Below are 15207 nucleotides of genomic sequence, written 5' to 3' on the forward strand. Positions count from 1 at the left end.
CTCCTCAAAGTCATGGTCATTAGAGCTTGCTTGTAACATTTTGCTTCTCGTTTACAATTTGGGCTTTACATCATCCTTTAAGATGAGGCAAAATTAAAAATCTTTTTCTGCATTTGGTTGGAGTGCATTTTAGTTAGGAAGACTAAAAAAAAGGAAAGAAACTTGGTGCCTTCCATGCCTTTTCCACTTTTAAGTCTCTAAGTGTTGTCAAAAGGCATTATATTTTTTCGAGCATATGTTGGTTGTTCTTCAAATACTTATACACAAAAAGACACACAATTCTGGTGAAAGCACTGCTTCTGAATAACGTAGATCTACGCAGTGACTGTTAGCTTGTCTCCTGTGTTTATTATGCAAATTTTGGTTAAAATAGCCAGTAGTTGCCTCTGCTGTTTGCGGCCCTGCCTGAAAAGACTTCAACCCTTCGACTTCTGTCTCCATAATCCATTGGCTTAACATTTCAGTTTTAGGCAAATTAGTATTTCTTATTTTGATGGTGACATTTCGGTGTTAGACTCTCTTTCAGCACATGCAATGAACCTAGTCTTTCTCCTTCCTCCTGCACTTCATTCTTAGTGAGTTTTAAGTTTAGGTTGCTAGGTTCAGATGGCCTGAGATCTGAACCTGCAAAATCTAGTTGTTTGAATCTTCAGGGGGAAAATCCGCATTTACTCCATTTTCAGACCTCCTGTGGTTTTCTCAGCAGTCTTTTAATTTTCCTCATACTAACTTCCTCCTTGTATTTTTGGGGTGTGTTTTTCCCCAATCTGCCCCATGTCCTCTGGAACTGTACTACCTCTAGGTGTTTGTTCAGACTCCACTGCACTCACCTAGAGCACTTCAACTACATGAGGCATGCTACTCACTTTCTGCTTACTAGCTTGGGAACTTTGCTCGTCCCTATCTAAATTCTCAAAAAGGTATCCGCTAAGTACACTTCTGGTGCATTTCTGTCAATTACTGCCATTGTAATTTCAGCATTTTTCCTTGCTGATGGCTCTCTCTCTCTCTGCCAGTATAAATTCTCCACTTGTTGGATTCTTTTGGAAGTTTCATCAACTTCCTGAGCCTCTGTGGAATTCTGTTTTTAACCCTTCCGGTGTCTACAGTCTCTGTGGACTTTCCAGAACCTCTGGGTAATACCTTGCCTCCTGTGAGAGCTACACAAAGAATGCAGTTTAGCAGTGTAGGACATATCCAGATCCATAAAACTGATGAAATCAAAAGGTGTCTGCGAACAAATAACACCCAAATTGCAGTTATAGCAGGGGTCTAATATCTGCAGTTCAATTTTTGAACAAGCCATTCAAGTTTGTGCCAAATGGTGTAGGCGGATGGTTGACAGAGAAAAAAACTTGACAGAGTGGAATATGCTTGCTTACCCTGCTCGATGTTTCATGTGGTTTCATCATCAACTTGTGGAATGCTGTTAGTGCACAAAGTGTCATCAGATCATTCAAAAAATGCGGAATATCCAATTCAATGGATGGAGATAAAGATGATTTGTTGTGGAGGCTGATTATGAAACCGAAAGTGCCACATCTGAGCTTGAATGGGATCCTTATGATGATGCCATAACCAAAGTAACTCAGTGAATTAGATGAACTCTTTGCATCAGATGCCAAAGACAATGAATTTGACAATATTTAAAATCTTTGATTATGGTTAAGGGTATCTTTGTAGAATTAATTCACTAAATAAACCGTGCCACATTAATTTAATATGCATTACCAGTGTTATGTTTTTTTGCCACATTTCAAAATGGTGACCACCCACACTGGCAGTTCACATTTTATACCTGGTGTAGAAGTCTCTGGAAGAAATTTTGGAGGCTTCAAAGGTCAACAATCTATAGTATATATTCCTCTACATTTTAAAGATCTCAATTTGATTGTCTTTCAACCATCTAAACTCAAGGGAATACAAGCTAGGTTAATGCAATTTATTAACCTGTCCTCATAATTTAACCTTTTTGGCCTTAGCATCATTCCATTGAATATGTGCTGTACCCCCCTGCACTGAGGCCAGTTTATTCTTCCTGAGGTGTGATGCCCAAACGGAACACAGAACTCCATAAGAACATAAGAAATAGGAGCAAGAGAAAATATACTCATCCGCATTCCATGTGATAATGGCTAATCTTGGGCTTCAATTCCACTTTCCTGCCTGCTCCCCATATCCCTGGATTCCCCGAGAGACCAAAAATCTGTCTATGTCAGCCTTAAATATATTCAATGATGGCACATCCATAATCCTCTGAGGTAGAGAATTCCAAAGATTCACAACCATTTGAGTGAAGAAATTTCTCCTCATTTCACTCCTAAATGATCGGCCCCTTATCCTGAAACTATGCCCCCTTGTTCTAGGTTCACCAGCCATGGGAAACGACATCTCAGTATCTACCCTGTCAAGCCCCTTCATAATCTTGGCCGTTTTAAAGAGGTCACCTTTCATTCTTCTAAACTCCAGAGAATATAGACTTAGCGTCTCATCATAGGACTACCTTCACATATCAGGGACCAATATAGTGAATCTTTGCTGTACTGGCACCAACGTAAGTATATCCTTCCTCAAATATGGAGACCAAAATTGCACTCAGTACTCTTGCCAAAACCCTGTAAATTGTGGCAAGACTTCTTTATTCTTGTACTCCAATCCCTTTACAATTAAGGCCATCATGCCATTTGCATTCCTAATTTCTTGCTGTACCTGCACGCTAACTTTTTGTGTTCCTTGTACGAGTAGACCCAAGGCTTTCTGAAGATCAGCATTTACAAGTTTCACACTACGTTACTCTCTGGTCCTTGCAGCACTCCATTCGTCACAGCCTGTCAACTTGAAAATGTCCCATTTATCTCCACTTTCTGCTTATTGTCCATTAATCAATCCTGTATCCATGCTAATATATCACCTCCAACTCCATGAGCCCTTATCTTGTGTATTGATCTTTTGCATGGCACCCTAGTGAATACTTTTCGAAATCTGGGTTTACTACATCAACTGGTTCCCCTTTATTTACCCTATTAGTTACATACTCAAAACATTCTAATAAATTTGCCAAACTGAATATCCTTTTTATAAAACCAACATTTACTTTTTCTAATCATAGTACTCTTTTCTAAGTGCATTGTTAAGACTCCCTTAATAATAGATTGCAGCACTTTCCCGATGACTTTTGTCAAGCTAACTGGCCTGCAGTTCCCTGTTTCTCCCTCCCTCCAGAAGCGGATTTGACCAAGCCTCTGTACAACTGAAGCATCTACACAACTTGCTGCGTCTCCAAACTGAGGATAATCTGCAAATTTGGATGTAGAACTCTTTATTTCTGGGAACATCATGTGTGGTATCCTGTCAATTGGAGTATGTTTCCTATATCAGTACTGTCTGCTTCCTACCTCCCAAACCATAACAAATCATATGATGGTCACTACTCACAAAATGTTCCCTTACTGTAACATTATCTAATTCTGGTTTGTTACTCAGCACTAAATTTAATATAGCATGTTCCCTTGTTGGCTCTAATATATATTGTTCCAAAATCTTGTCCCATTACATCCCAGAAATACATTGTCTTTACTACTTGAGCTGTTATGCTTCTTCCAATCTATGTGACAATTAAAATCTCCCATTGTAACCACATTTTTTCTGCCACATGCTCCCTGATTCTTGTATTTATACATCCACCACTACATCACCATTGTCAGGAGGTCTGTAGATAAATCCCAGCAGTGTCTTGCTTCCTTAGTTCTACCCATATTGAACTGCCTGATTGACCTTACTGAAATGCTTTCTTTACTACTGCTGTAATTGTGCTAATATTGCTACTTCTCCTACATTCACCCAATTTCCCTGACCTTTTTAAAGATCCTAACGCCCGCAATATTTACCTCCTAGTCATTCTCAGCTTATAGCCAGGTCACTGTAATAGCTACTGTCATCATACCCTTTAAGAACATTGACTGTCACATTTGCCCACATGACAACAATGGCTACTCATAAAAAAAATTGTGAAATATGTTGGAATGCAAGGATGTGAAAGGTGGTTTATAAATACAGATCTTTTTTTCTAAAAGGCAGAAAACCGTTTGCTGTGCCAAAGGCTCATTACTACTTTATCAGAATTTTCAATGAAGGACAAAGTGCTGACAGAGAATAGTGGTTCCAAACAAATTGACCATTGCAATTAAGCAGACAGGAAGCACAACAATTGCCTTCTAAGACCATTCATCTTCACCCAATTCATGGTGCACATCTTCCTGAAGACATGTATTTCTTTATCCATCCTTTTGAATGATACATACATACAAACATACAAATTAGGAGCAGGAGTAGGCCATTCATCCCCTTGAGCCTGCGCTGCCATTTGATAAAAGCATCGCTGATCTGATTGTGGCCTCAACTCCACTTTTCTGTGTATTCCCTATAACCTTTGACTCCCTTGTCAATCAAGAATCTATTAACTTGGCCATAAAAATATTCAATGAAATGGTTATGAACTACAAAATAAAGTACCAGACTCTATCAGGTTATGGGCTTTTAATCGGAGCAATTATTTTCAAGCCAGGTTGTCCCAGAATCTTAGGAATTTGTCATTGAATTTTACTCCAGAGTGAGAATGTATCTTTCTCTACGGTATCCATCCATCAAATAATCAATTTTGTGTTCCTGTTTACATATTCTTTGCAGCCTTCAGTCAGCCTTTGTTTCTATTTCAATACACCCAATGTCACCATCCTATTTTTGCATTGTTGTGCTTGTCCGAGTTTATTTGTACCCCTTAGCTCTTGGCTTTCCCCATTCTACCCAGTCACTGTTTTTAAGAAAGGCTTTGATGAACAATTTACTTTTTGATTTCTATACTTATGCTCTGGTCACTTCCAAAATGTTCAGTAAATAAGAATAAACTGGAGCTCAGTTGACACCACAGATGTCATTCACCCATTTTGATTTCCAACATTCTTTCAAAACGTTGTATACTCTAACTCTATACTCTAATACTCTGTTTTATTCTCAGAATAGTAACTTTAGTTTTAACCTCCTTCTGAATTCAGATTTTAATCTTGGTTTTAGATTTCATAAAATATTTAGTTCCGCAGGTGAAAATACAACTAAGATTAATCAATGTCTACTTCCTTCTCATTTGAGTCCCTGATATCTATGTGCTGTTGCACTTTCCAACTTGTCACTTTTCTACTGCATTTGGACCAATTTCCACAGCCACTTTGAAAGATGTATTTCCAAATTGAATTTTGTTAACACAGCTTGTTTTTCCATTTGATTTAGGGTGAAAATAATTAGTTTTTGTTTAATTTCAGTGTTCCCTCATAACTCCTTTTCAAAATTGTACCCTGCACTGTAAAAGTCAAGAACCATTGCTATCTCCCCAGTGTTCCTAGGGAATGGTGAAGTAATTGTTAGTGTTATTAATATCAGCAAGTTGACTGAAACATTTCATAAAGTTCCATTAGGGAGCAATATTTTGAGCATTGACTGAGGTACTTGACCCTTTGACGCAAAAGATAACATTAAGATTTGAGTAGGAAGCAGTGTGTGCTGTTTCAAGTAGAAAGTAAATAATAGCTTTGTGCTTTATTGGCAGGAAATTGCTTTTGCTTCCCCAGTGTAGAGATGCATCTCAAGTGCATAGGATATTACAAGAGATTATGAATTTATAAAGTCATCTAAGATCTTTCCACTTAATTTGATACTTATTAAATGTTAAAATGCTGTCTATACTTACCCACCCTCACATAAATACTTCTATTTTGGTATGATGATCTATGCTTAGTTTAGAAAATACTGCCATCTCTGTGGTCAGCTAGGGCTAGTTATGATGACAGATGATAATAAACATACTAAGTCTGTCCTTTCACCATGCACTACTGTGGAAACAGGGTCAGGCTCCAGGGAATCAGGATGATGGCATTGAATGAACTGGTTTAATTCAAAATTAGAGGGACTGAGGCAGTTCAACATAACTGGAACATTTTAAATGTATTTGTTAGTTATTTTGAACCTTTATATTGTTTGAAGGGGAGCTAGTGTAAGAACATAGAAATGCCACCTAAATGAATCCATTAATGGAAAGATAAGTGACTTTATATATAAAAGGTATCATGACTTTAAGTTGGTTGGTTGATTGGTGATTGTGAAGAGCACAAAAAGACATGGAGAAATTGGGCTGGTTTACAAATAAACAACAAATCTGTGCCTTAAAGTTCAGGAAGTGATGTGCTTGAACTTACCTGTTCTTGGAGGAGCATTGCAAACAGACTGTAGCTAGGATTGTTCTGCAGGCAGTGATAATGCAGCCCTGACTTTTTTTCCTCTAGTTTCGCTTCCATCTTCCCTCATACCCCCTGCAAGTTTGTCCTGTCCATGAAACCCAGCTCCTGTTCTCTTCACCCTAATCCCATTAAACTACTGACAACCCAATTTCCCTTCCTGGCCCTAATGCTAATTGATATTGGTAATGGTACCCTGCCCTTTGGTACTGTCCCATCCTCTTTTAAATCTGCCATCGTCACCCCTCCTCAAAAAAGCCACCCATGAACCCTCTGTCTTTGCAAACCATCACCCCATCTTCCCTCAGTAGGTGTTGTTTCCTTCCAAATCTATGCCCATCTTTCTTGCAACTCCATCTTTGAACCTCTTCAATCAGGTTTCTGTCCCTGCCACAGCACTGAAACAGCCCTTATCAAAGCCAATGGTCACACCCAATGTGACTCACTGTGGTACACTATCATTTCTTATCCTCTCGACTTTAATAAAGTTAACCACACCAGCTGCCTCGTCTCTCTGTTGTCCAACTAAGTGTGACTGCCCTCGCTTGCATTTTTATTTATCCAACCAGAGCCAGAGAATCATCTGCAGCAACTTCTCTCCCTGCTTCTGCACCATTATCTCTGAAGTACCTTAATGTATCCTTGGCCCATCCTCTTTCTCATCTACATGTTGCCCCTCACGACATCATTTGAAAACACAATGTCAGATTCCACATGCATGCTGGCAACATCCAGCTGTACCTCACCACCACTTCTCTCAACCTATCATCCACTGCATCTGATTTGGCATATCATGACATCCAGTACTGGATGAGAATAAATTTCCTCCATTTAAATATTGAGAAAACTGAAGCCTTCGAAAGGCATTTTAACCCCCAAATGTAAGTGGGTTTAGTTCAGGTAGGTTGCAAAAATTAGAATAGCTCTCAAACTCGAATCCAACTCACTAAAAACTTGCCCGTTTCTGGTTTAACAGAGGTGGGAGCCTGTGTGCCTCTGTTAAATCTCCACCTCAATCATTCCCATCCCCAACCCTTCAAGTCACTCTGTACCCAACTCCACTATCAAATATAACTCCAAATTGTGCACCTTGGATGTGATCTAAGCCGTGTATTTCTAACAAGTAATGACCAGGTTTTTCTAATTGAGATTTGATAAAGATGTCCTTTTAGTTACCACATCTTCCTATTGCTAAAAGCCTTTCTCTTTGGTTAATGCTGAGGAATATCTTGCGTTCGATCTGTGATATAAGCAAATGGCAGTGTGCAGTTGAATGAATAAGAAATGGTGCTGCACAGCATCACTTGTGAGGTTTCTTGTTTGGGCCCTGGTGAAGTATGGATTCATTGACTGAGATACAGAATGCAAGTCCAGAATGTTAAACACACGAAGATTGATTTCTTTATTCTTATTTATTCGTTCACAGGATGTGGGCGTCGCTGGGTAGTATTTTAATGTCCATCCCTAATTGCCTTTGAGAAGGTGGTGGTGAGCTGCCTTCTTGAATCGCAGAGGTCCATGTGGTGTAGATACACCCACAGTGCTGTTAGGAAGGGAGTTCCAGGATTTTGGCCCAGCGACAGTGAAGGAAGTTAAGAGTTCCAAGTCAGGGTGGCTTGGAGGGGAATTTGCAGGTGGTGGTGTTCCCATGCATCTGCTGCCCTTGTCCTTCTAGATGGTAGAAGTCGTGGGTTTGGAAGGAGCCTTGGTGATTTGCAGCAGTGCATCGTGTAGGTGGTACACATTGCTGCTACTGTGTGTCGGTAGAGGAGGGAGTGAATATTTATGGTGGTAGCTGAGGTACCAGTGAAGCAGGCTGCTTTGTCCTGGATGGTGTCAGGTTTCATGAGTGTTGTTGGAGCTGTACTCATCCAGGCAAGTGGAGAGTATTCCATCACATTCCTGAATTGTGCCTTATAGATGGTGGACAGGCATTGGGGAGTCAGGAGATGAGTTACCTGTTGCAGAATTCCAAGCCTCTGACCTGTTCTTGTAGCCACAGTATTTCTATGGCTAGTCCAGTTCAATTTCTGGTCAATGGTAACCCCCTGGGATGTTGATACTGGGGGATTTAGTGATGGTAATGCCATTGAATGTCAAAGGGAGATGGTTAGATTCTCTCTTGTTAGAGATTGTCATTGCCTGCTGGCACTTGTGTGGCGCAAATGTTACTTATCACTTATCACTGAACATTGTCCAGGTCTTGCTGTGTGTGGACATGGACTGCTTCAGTGTCTAAGGAGTCATGAATGGTGCTGAACATTGTGCAATCATCACCGAACATCCCCACTTCTGACTTTATGATGAAGAGAAGGTCATTGATCAAGCAGCTGAAGATGGTTGCCCAGTTAAACAATCAAGACTCGCTTTCTAGATGTCGGCAAGAGACTGCTTAGGTGGTGTGGCGAGGTGTGACTACTGTTGCTTTAAATGTTTTATCACTGGTTATGTGAAATTGAGAATACTGAATTTAAAGAGAAGTTGCAATTTCATTGCGAAAGCATAAAACAATCACCAACTCTGTCACATTCCCACTGAAAGAAATTAAGTAAGGGATGAATACAGATTTGTTCACTACTTTCTTATTAAGAATGAGTAATATATCTGAGTAATTACCCCTGTACAAATACGAGTAATGGTACATAAGTTTTGTTCAAATTTTTGAGAGTAAAGTAATTGTTAGGTCTCCTCTATAGAGCTATGTACTCATGTAATTTAAACCTGTAAAAGTACCAATGACATAGCCTAGCAGTAATTCCCCTCTTGCATATACTGGTAGCAATTCTGTTTACAGATATCCAACCCTTTTCTGTTGGGCAGGGGTTCTGTATCTGCCCAAATTTGTTATGCTATTATTACTGAAATGGACCTGACATTTTAACAACAAATTTGGTGGGGGGAGAAAATTAAATATGTTTAACTTATAAAGTGTTTCAATCCTCACACTTGTCTCTGAAGTAAGGCCTTTTTTAAAAATAAGCGTTAGAACCATTAAAGTTTACAGCTCCAAGATAGGCCATTCAGCCCAATGTGTGTGCTAGCTGTTTGCTCGAGCAATCCAATTGAATCAAACTGCCTAAAGTCTCCTCGCTGCCCTGCAGTTCCTCTGCTTCAAGTATTTACAAAAGACAACAGAAGATTGCATACTGTGTTGAGAGCAAGCTATCAGTCATTTAATAAAGTGGTGTGATTTGTGAAACTGGTTTCAAGATTGGGGTGAGGACATATTCCTTTTAAGGGAGTCTTATGCTGCATCTGATCATGATGAACTTAACCTGAAGACACTGGCTGGCCAAAATGGAAGAATAGTTCTCATGTGGATGAGCCTAAAAATACAATTATTTTATAGTGATGTGTTTTATTAGTTTAAGTACCTTTTATTTGCAGATATTTCAGTTGTAGTGTTTCTGAATTATTCTTCTGATTGTTCATAAGTTGTCACTTTCCATGTTGCAGATCAACCAAGGGCCAATTGTAAATGGATGTTCCCAGCATGTTGCAAAGAAGTCTGTATATTGCTACAATTGCGCAAAACAAGGACATTATGGCCACGTAAGCTTAAATGCTTCAAGTGTAATGCATTTTTGTACAATGTAATTAAAAACAAACCCAGTGACTATAAAATTGTATTTCAGACGCTTGCCAGAAATCTGGTGAACTCAAAGCACAATCTGAAATGTTATTGTTTTAGGAAATTTAATATCGAAATATGTTTACTCGAATGTTGCTGCCCATTTGCAGCTCTGAAATTAAAATGCTTATTACTGATGACTTCCAATGCAATGACACTAATAGTGGATGGGGAGAGAGAAGGGGAAATAGTCAGATATTTTCATGCCTCTCAGATTGGGTATGTTTATCTTTATATTAAAGAACAATGTTTTGTTGATTTGCAGGAATGTTCAAGCAAATGGATGCATAATCACACCTTTCCTACATCACCATTTGTGTATTATTATGATACAAAGCGTGACATACAAATGAGGGAGTGGAGGATACAGAAGAAGGTTGAAGGTTAGTCCTGTTTAATGTTGGAAATATAACTGGCATTGATCTCTAAAGGAACTAATCAGTCATGAATTCTTTACTTGTAAAATGTGTTTCAATATCAAACACTGGAATGGAGGCACACAGATTCAGCCTCCAATCTCAACTGCTCTGCTGCATGGGGGATAATTTGAGAAGCAGGCTACTGTCACAGGACGGCAAACCAACCAGCTGAAAAGTAATCTAAAAAGAGACCAAGGAGGAAGAAATGCATGAACCAACCCTTCACAACCATTCGGCCCATCCTATCTACACTGCCTCTCCGATGGAGCTATTTACCTATTGCCACTCCCGGTCTTCTACCTGTAGCCCTGCACATTCTTCCTTTTGAGATAATAATCCAATTCCCTCTTAAATGTCTCAATTGAATCTACCTTCACCACACTCACAGACAGTACATTCCAGATTCCAAACACTCGCTGCGTGAAAAACTTTTACCTCCTGTCTCCATTGTTGTTTTTTCCAATAGGCACCTTAAATAGGTGCCTTGTCCAACAAAAATCTATTAATCTCAATATTGAACATTTCAATTGGCCCAGTATCCACACTTTAGGGGAAGAAATTTCCAGATTACAACTGGCCCTTGTGTGAAAAAATGCTTCCTGATTTTGTTCCTGAATAGCCCAGCTCTAATTTTAAGAGTATAATCTGCCTGTACAGATTTCCCCTTTCAGAAGATATAGTTTCTCCATATCTACCCCATTAAATCCTTTTATCACTTTAAACACTTCAATTAGACATCCCCCCTCAACCTTTCATACTCAAGAGAATACAAACTAAGTTGGTGCAACTTAGCAGTATTAGCATTGATAACACATTAGCCGACTGATATTGAACTAGACTCGCAACCTCTGAAGGTCATGAGTTGAAATCCCATTATGGCAAATTGTGAAACGGAGTTTAATAAATATGATAACTTGTGGACTAACATCAGCAAATTACTATGAAGCTGCCCTATTGTTGTTAAAACCTAACTGGTTCCATTATGAATTATAGGAAAGGGGACTGGTCACCTGTACTGAACCTGGTCTAGCTCCAGCCCAACACTATTTGACTAACGTTTAATACCCTCAAGAATACTAGGAGTGGGCCATGATTGTCAGTGTCGCCCCCATCCCAAGAAGAAATACATTTTTTAAAAGGTGGTATACATGTAAACTGCATTTATTGGAGTATATATTCTTCAACTAGTTTTAATGCATCAAAGAAAATGTGACAGTTGCATTCTATGCCTGGAACCTTCATCTTCCAGATTGTAATTTTGATATGATCACAGCACATGCTAAAAATAATGAAAGTCAAGTTTCTTGAACATTAATTTTGACTTTTCTCTCCAGAACTTCAAGATGCTGGACTTCTGGAAACCAACTTTCCAACTAAGAGATTGCGCAGGGAGACTGCAAGTAAAGATTCGCTTACCAAGAAAATGAAGAAAAAAAGGAAGAGAGAACTGCTGAAGAAAAAAAGGGTTGAACAAGAGGGAAGAGAGTTCATGAGAAACAGTGGGATGGCAAAACACAAAGCAAAACATTGCCATCAGACCCTCCACTGTCCCAAAACCTTTAGTGAAGGTGTTGAAGAGGATTTTCCAAGAGAATTCACAGCCCAGTCAACAGCAACTCATGCCCCACAGTACAAAACCCAACAGAGCCCTCTGTTGTTTATGCACAGTAATACCATACAGAATGAGGGACATGTGGGTCCAACAAGGAAAAAGAAGAACAAGATCAGGAAAAAGAAAAGGCACACAGAAGGAGAGACTATAGAGCTGGCAAGGAAAAGGAGAAAAAAGGCTAAGAAAACAAAAGTACATGTCAGAGAAGGAATGCTGTCAGCCCCAGATAATGGTTTAACAATGAAACAGAAAGAAAAGAAGCACAAGAAACATTATAAAATTAAATCTCAGGAATCTGTAAACTAATAGAAATAGAGAATAGTTGCATTTGTTTCTGGGAGCAGACCAGCTACACAATAACAATCAAATACTTGTTTTTAATGTAAAAATCATTGTACTAATTCACTGTGATAAGGAGTTCATGGGTTTGCACACATGTGAAGAGCTCCAGATGTCACCAGGCCATTAAGTGATGCTAAACAAAAGCTAGGCTTCACCCAATAGGAGGGTTGGTAAATTTGAGAGTGAATCACCCTGGGTTGCTTTTACACTGGGCAGGAGAGGCACTGAACTCTGAATGCAGGGCATCTGTACAGCCTCTAAGCCAAGCCCTGATGAACAGTGAAAGGAAAGGAGCAACTTGCCGTTTTTGCATACAAATGAATTGTTCCGTTTGATGCAGTTTAGATAAATATTCGTGCTTGTTACATGCTGTATGGTTAGAGTCTAGTTTATTCCTTTAGTTACCCATAATCAGTAAAATGTCTACTTTGACTTGTATTACTGCTTGTACTGTCACATTACAAGTTATTAAATATTTCAGCATTTATCTTTGCATAACAAATTTGTTCAGGCAATATATAGGAATAGATACTCATATTCACCACACTGGCAGTAATCTAGCAGAGTGAATGCACACGATATATTTTGTTACCTTGTTCTGTTTGATTCTAAGATAATTTTCTTAAAGATCCTGCTTTTGAATTTACTTTCTAATTTCTGGAACTCTTGCATGGCATGAATCATGACTTCTGCCACATTCCACACCTTTTCTTTCTCTGAGAACTTCTGTAGCCATTCATTTATGTTCACAACCCTGATAGCTGAAAGATCATACACCATCTAGGAACTCCGTATTCAGCAAAATTCACAAAAACACAGGTTGGAGCTATCTTGCCACAATAACTCTTTTATGCTTTATCTAACGCATGCAATACAAAATGTAAAAAACTTAAGCTTACATGGTATGAAAATCTGAACAGTGAGCTTAGCTGTTTACAATGCTACAATTTTTACCAATTTTTGAGAAAACAATCTCCACTTTCTGCCCCTTTGTTGTGCCCTCCTCTCGCTGGTTTACTCTGTGCATATGTGTGTGCACGCGCATGCACACATGCGTTTGTGTGTGTGTACATGTTATATACACACACTATAGGGGAAAATGTCCATGTCACAGCTCCTGGCCTTCTACATCAGGCTAAGTGATCTTCTAGAGTCAAATGCTAAATTGAGCTAAAATTTTCCCTTAAGAAATGGTGTCATGCCTTCCTATCTTTTATGAAAAAATAGCATGGTTCTTAATTAATTCATCACTCCCCTCTTTAAAATGCCCACCTTAAACCCCTATGTCCTTGTAACTATCACCCCATTTCCAATCTCCTTTTCCTTTGCAAAATAGTTAACTATGTTCTCGTTTTCTAAATCTGTGCTCAACTTTGCTGCAACTCAATGTTTGAATCTCTCCGTTGAGGTTTCCACCATGCCACAGAACTGAAATAGCCCTAATCAAAGTCACAAATCCTCTGTGACTGTGATCATGGTGCATTATTCCTTCTTGACCACTCTGCAGCCTTTGGCATGGTCAATAACACTAACCTCCTCTAACACCTCTGTTCCCCAGATCAGGGGAATTGTTTTGCTTGGTTCCACTCTTAACTATCTGATTGTAGCCACAGCATTTCCAACAATGGTTTCCCTTCCTTTCCTCACACTATATGTCTGGGGCAGAATCTTCTGGAGGGGGTGGGGTCTTGGCCACCAGCTAGAGAGCCAGTGAGATCCCCATGTTGCCTCTTTTCCAGAAGGCCCGCCATGTTGTGCCACTCAAGCATTTGACAGGCTAGCAGCAGGCTCAAGGACCCCAGAAGCATACATCCCACCTGCCAAGAGCTGCCAGCCTCGACTGTGAATCAGGAGGTGAAAGGGAAGGGGGAACTTAAAACAATTACAATCACCAGGGAAACGATACTGAGAAAATTATTGGGAATTTGTCAGGTTTTAGTTCTAAGTCCTGATGGACTTCATCCTAGGGTCTTAAAAGAAGTAACTGCTGAAACAGTACATGCATTGCTTTTAATTTTCCAAAATTCCCTAGACTCTGGAAAGATCTCATCAGATTGGAGAATAGTGAATGTGATTTCTCTATTCAATAAAGGAGGGAGACGGAAAGCAGGAAACTACAGGCCAGTTAGCTTAACATCTGTCATAGGAAAATTGCTGGAATCTATTATTAGAGGTTATAGCAGGACACTTAGAAAATCTCAGTGCAATCAGGCAGTCAACATGGATTTGTGAAAGGGAAATCATGTTTGGCTAATTTATTGGAGTTCTTTGAGGAAGTAACAAGTGGATAAAGGGGAACCTGTGGATGTGCTGTACTTGGATTTCCAGAAGGCATTTAACAAGGTGCCACATCAAAGGTTACTACACAATATAAGAGCTTAGTGTGTAAGGGATAACATATCAGCATGGATTGGCAAGATGTGGTGAGTGGAGTGCCACAGGGATTAGTGCTGGGATCTCAACCATTTACAATTTATATCAATGATTTGTGTGACAGGACAGAATATATGTTTGCTAAATTTGCTGATGACACAAAGATAGGTAGAATAGTAAGTTGTGAAAAGGATGTAAGGAGCCTGAAAAGGGATATAGAAAGGTCAAGTGAGTGGGCAAAAAATTGGCAGATGGACGGTGATGTGGGAAAATGTGAACTTGTCCACTTTGGCAGGAAATTTAGAAAAGCAGCATATTATTCAAAGAGAGATTGTAGAACTCTGAGGTACAGAGGGATCTGGGTGTCCTGGTACATGAATCACAAAAAGTTATTATGCAAATACAGCAAATAGTTAGAAAGGCAAATGGAATTTTGTCATTTATTGCAAGGGGAATGGAATATATAAGTTTTGTTACAGTTGTGCAGGGTGTTGGTGAGACCACGTCTGGAATACTGTGTATAGTTTTGGCCTCCTTATTTAAGAA

At 39.4% G+C, this 15207-nt stretch overlaps 1 protein-coding gene across 2 annotated transcripts in view; it reads left to right on the forward strand.

Moving 5' to 3' along the window:
- Window positions 1-12775, forward strand: part of zcchc7 (zinc finger, CCHC domain containing 7) — a 325014-nt gene extending 312239 nt beyond the window's left edge. For both annotated transcript variants that reach the window (XM_041185240.1, XM_041185239.1), the window contains exons 7-9: window positions 9741-9836; window positions 10181-10298; window positions 11669-12775. In XM_041185240.1, coding sequence (XP_041041174.1) covers window positions 9741-9836; window positions 10181-10298; window positions 11669-12252 — 798 coding nt within the window. In that variant the 3' untranslated portion in view covers window positions 12253-12775. The remainder of the gene's footprint in view (window positions 1-9740; window positions 9837-10180; window positions 10299-11668) is intronic.
- Window positions 12776-15207: the final 2432 nt, after the last annotated feature.

This window comes from Carcharodon carcharias, chromosome 4 (assembly GCF_017639515.1).
Source record: "Carcharodon carcharias isolate sCarCar2 chromosome 4, sCarCar2.pri, whole genome shotgun sequence".
Classification (NCBI taxonomy): domain Eukaryota; kingdom Metazoa; phylum Chordata; class Chondrichthyes; order Lamniformes; family Lamnidae; genus Carcharodon; species Carcharodon carcharias.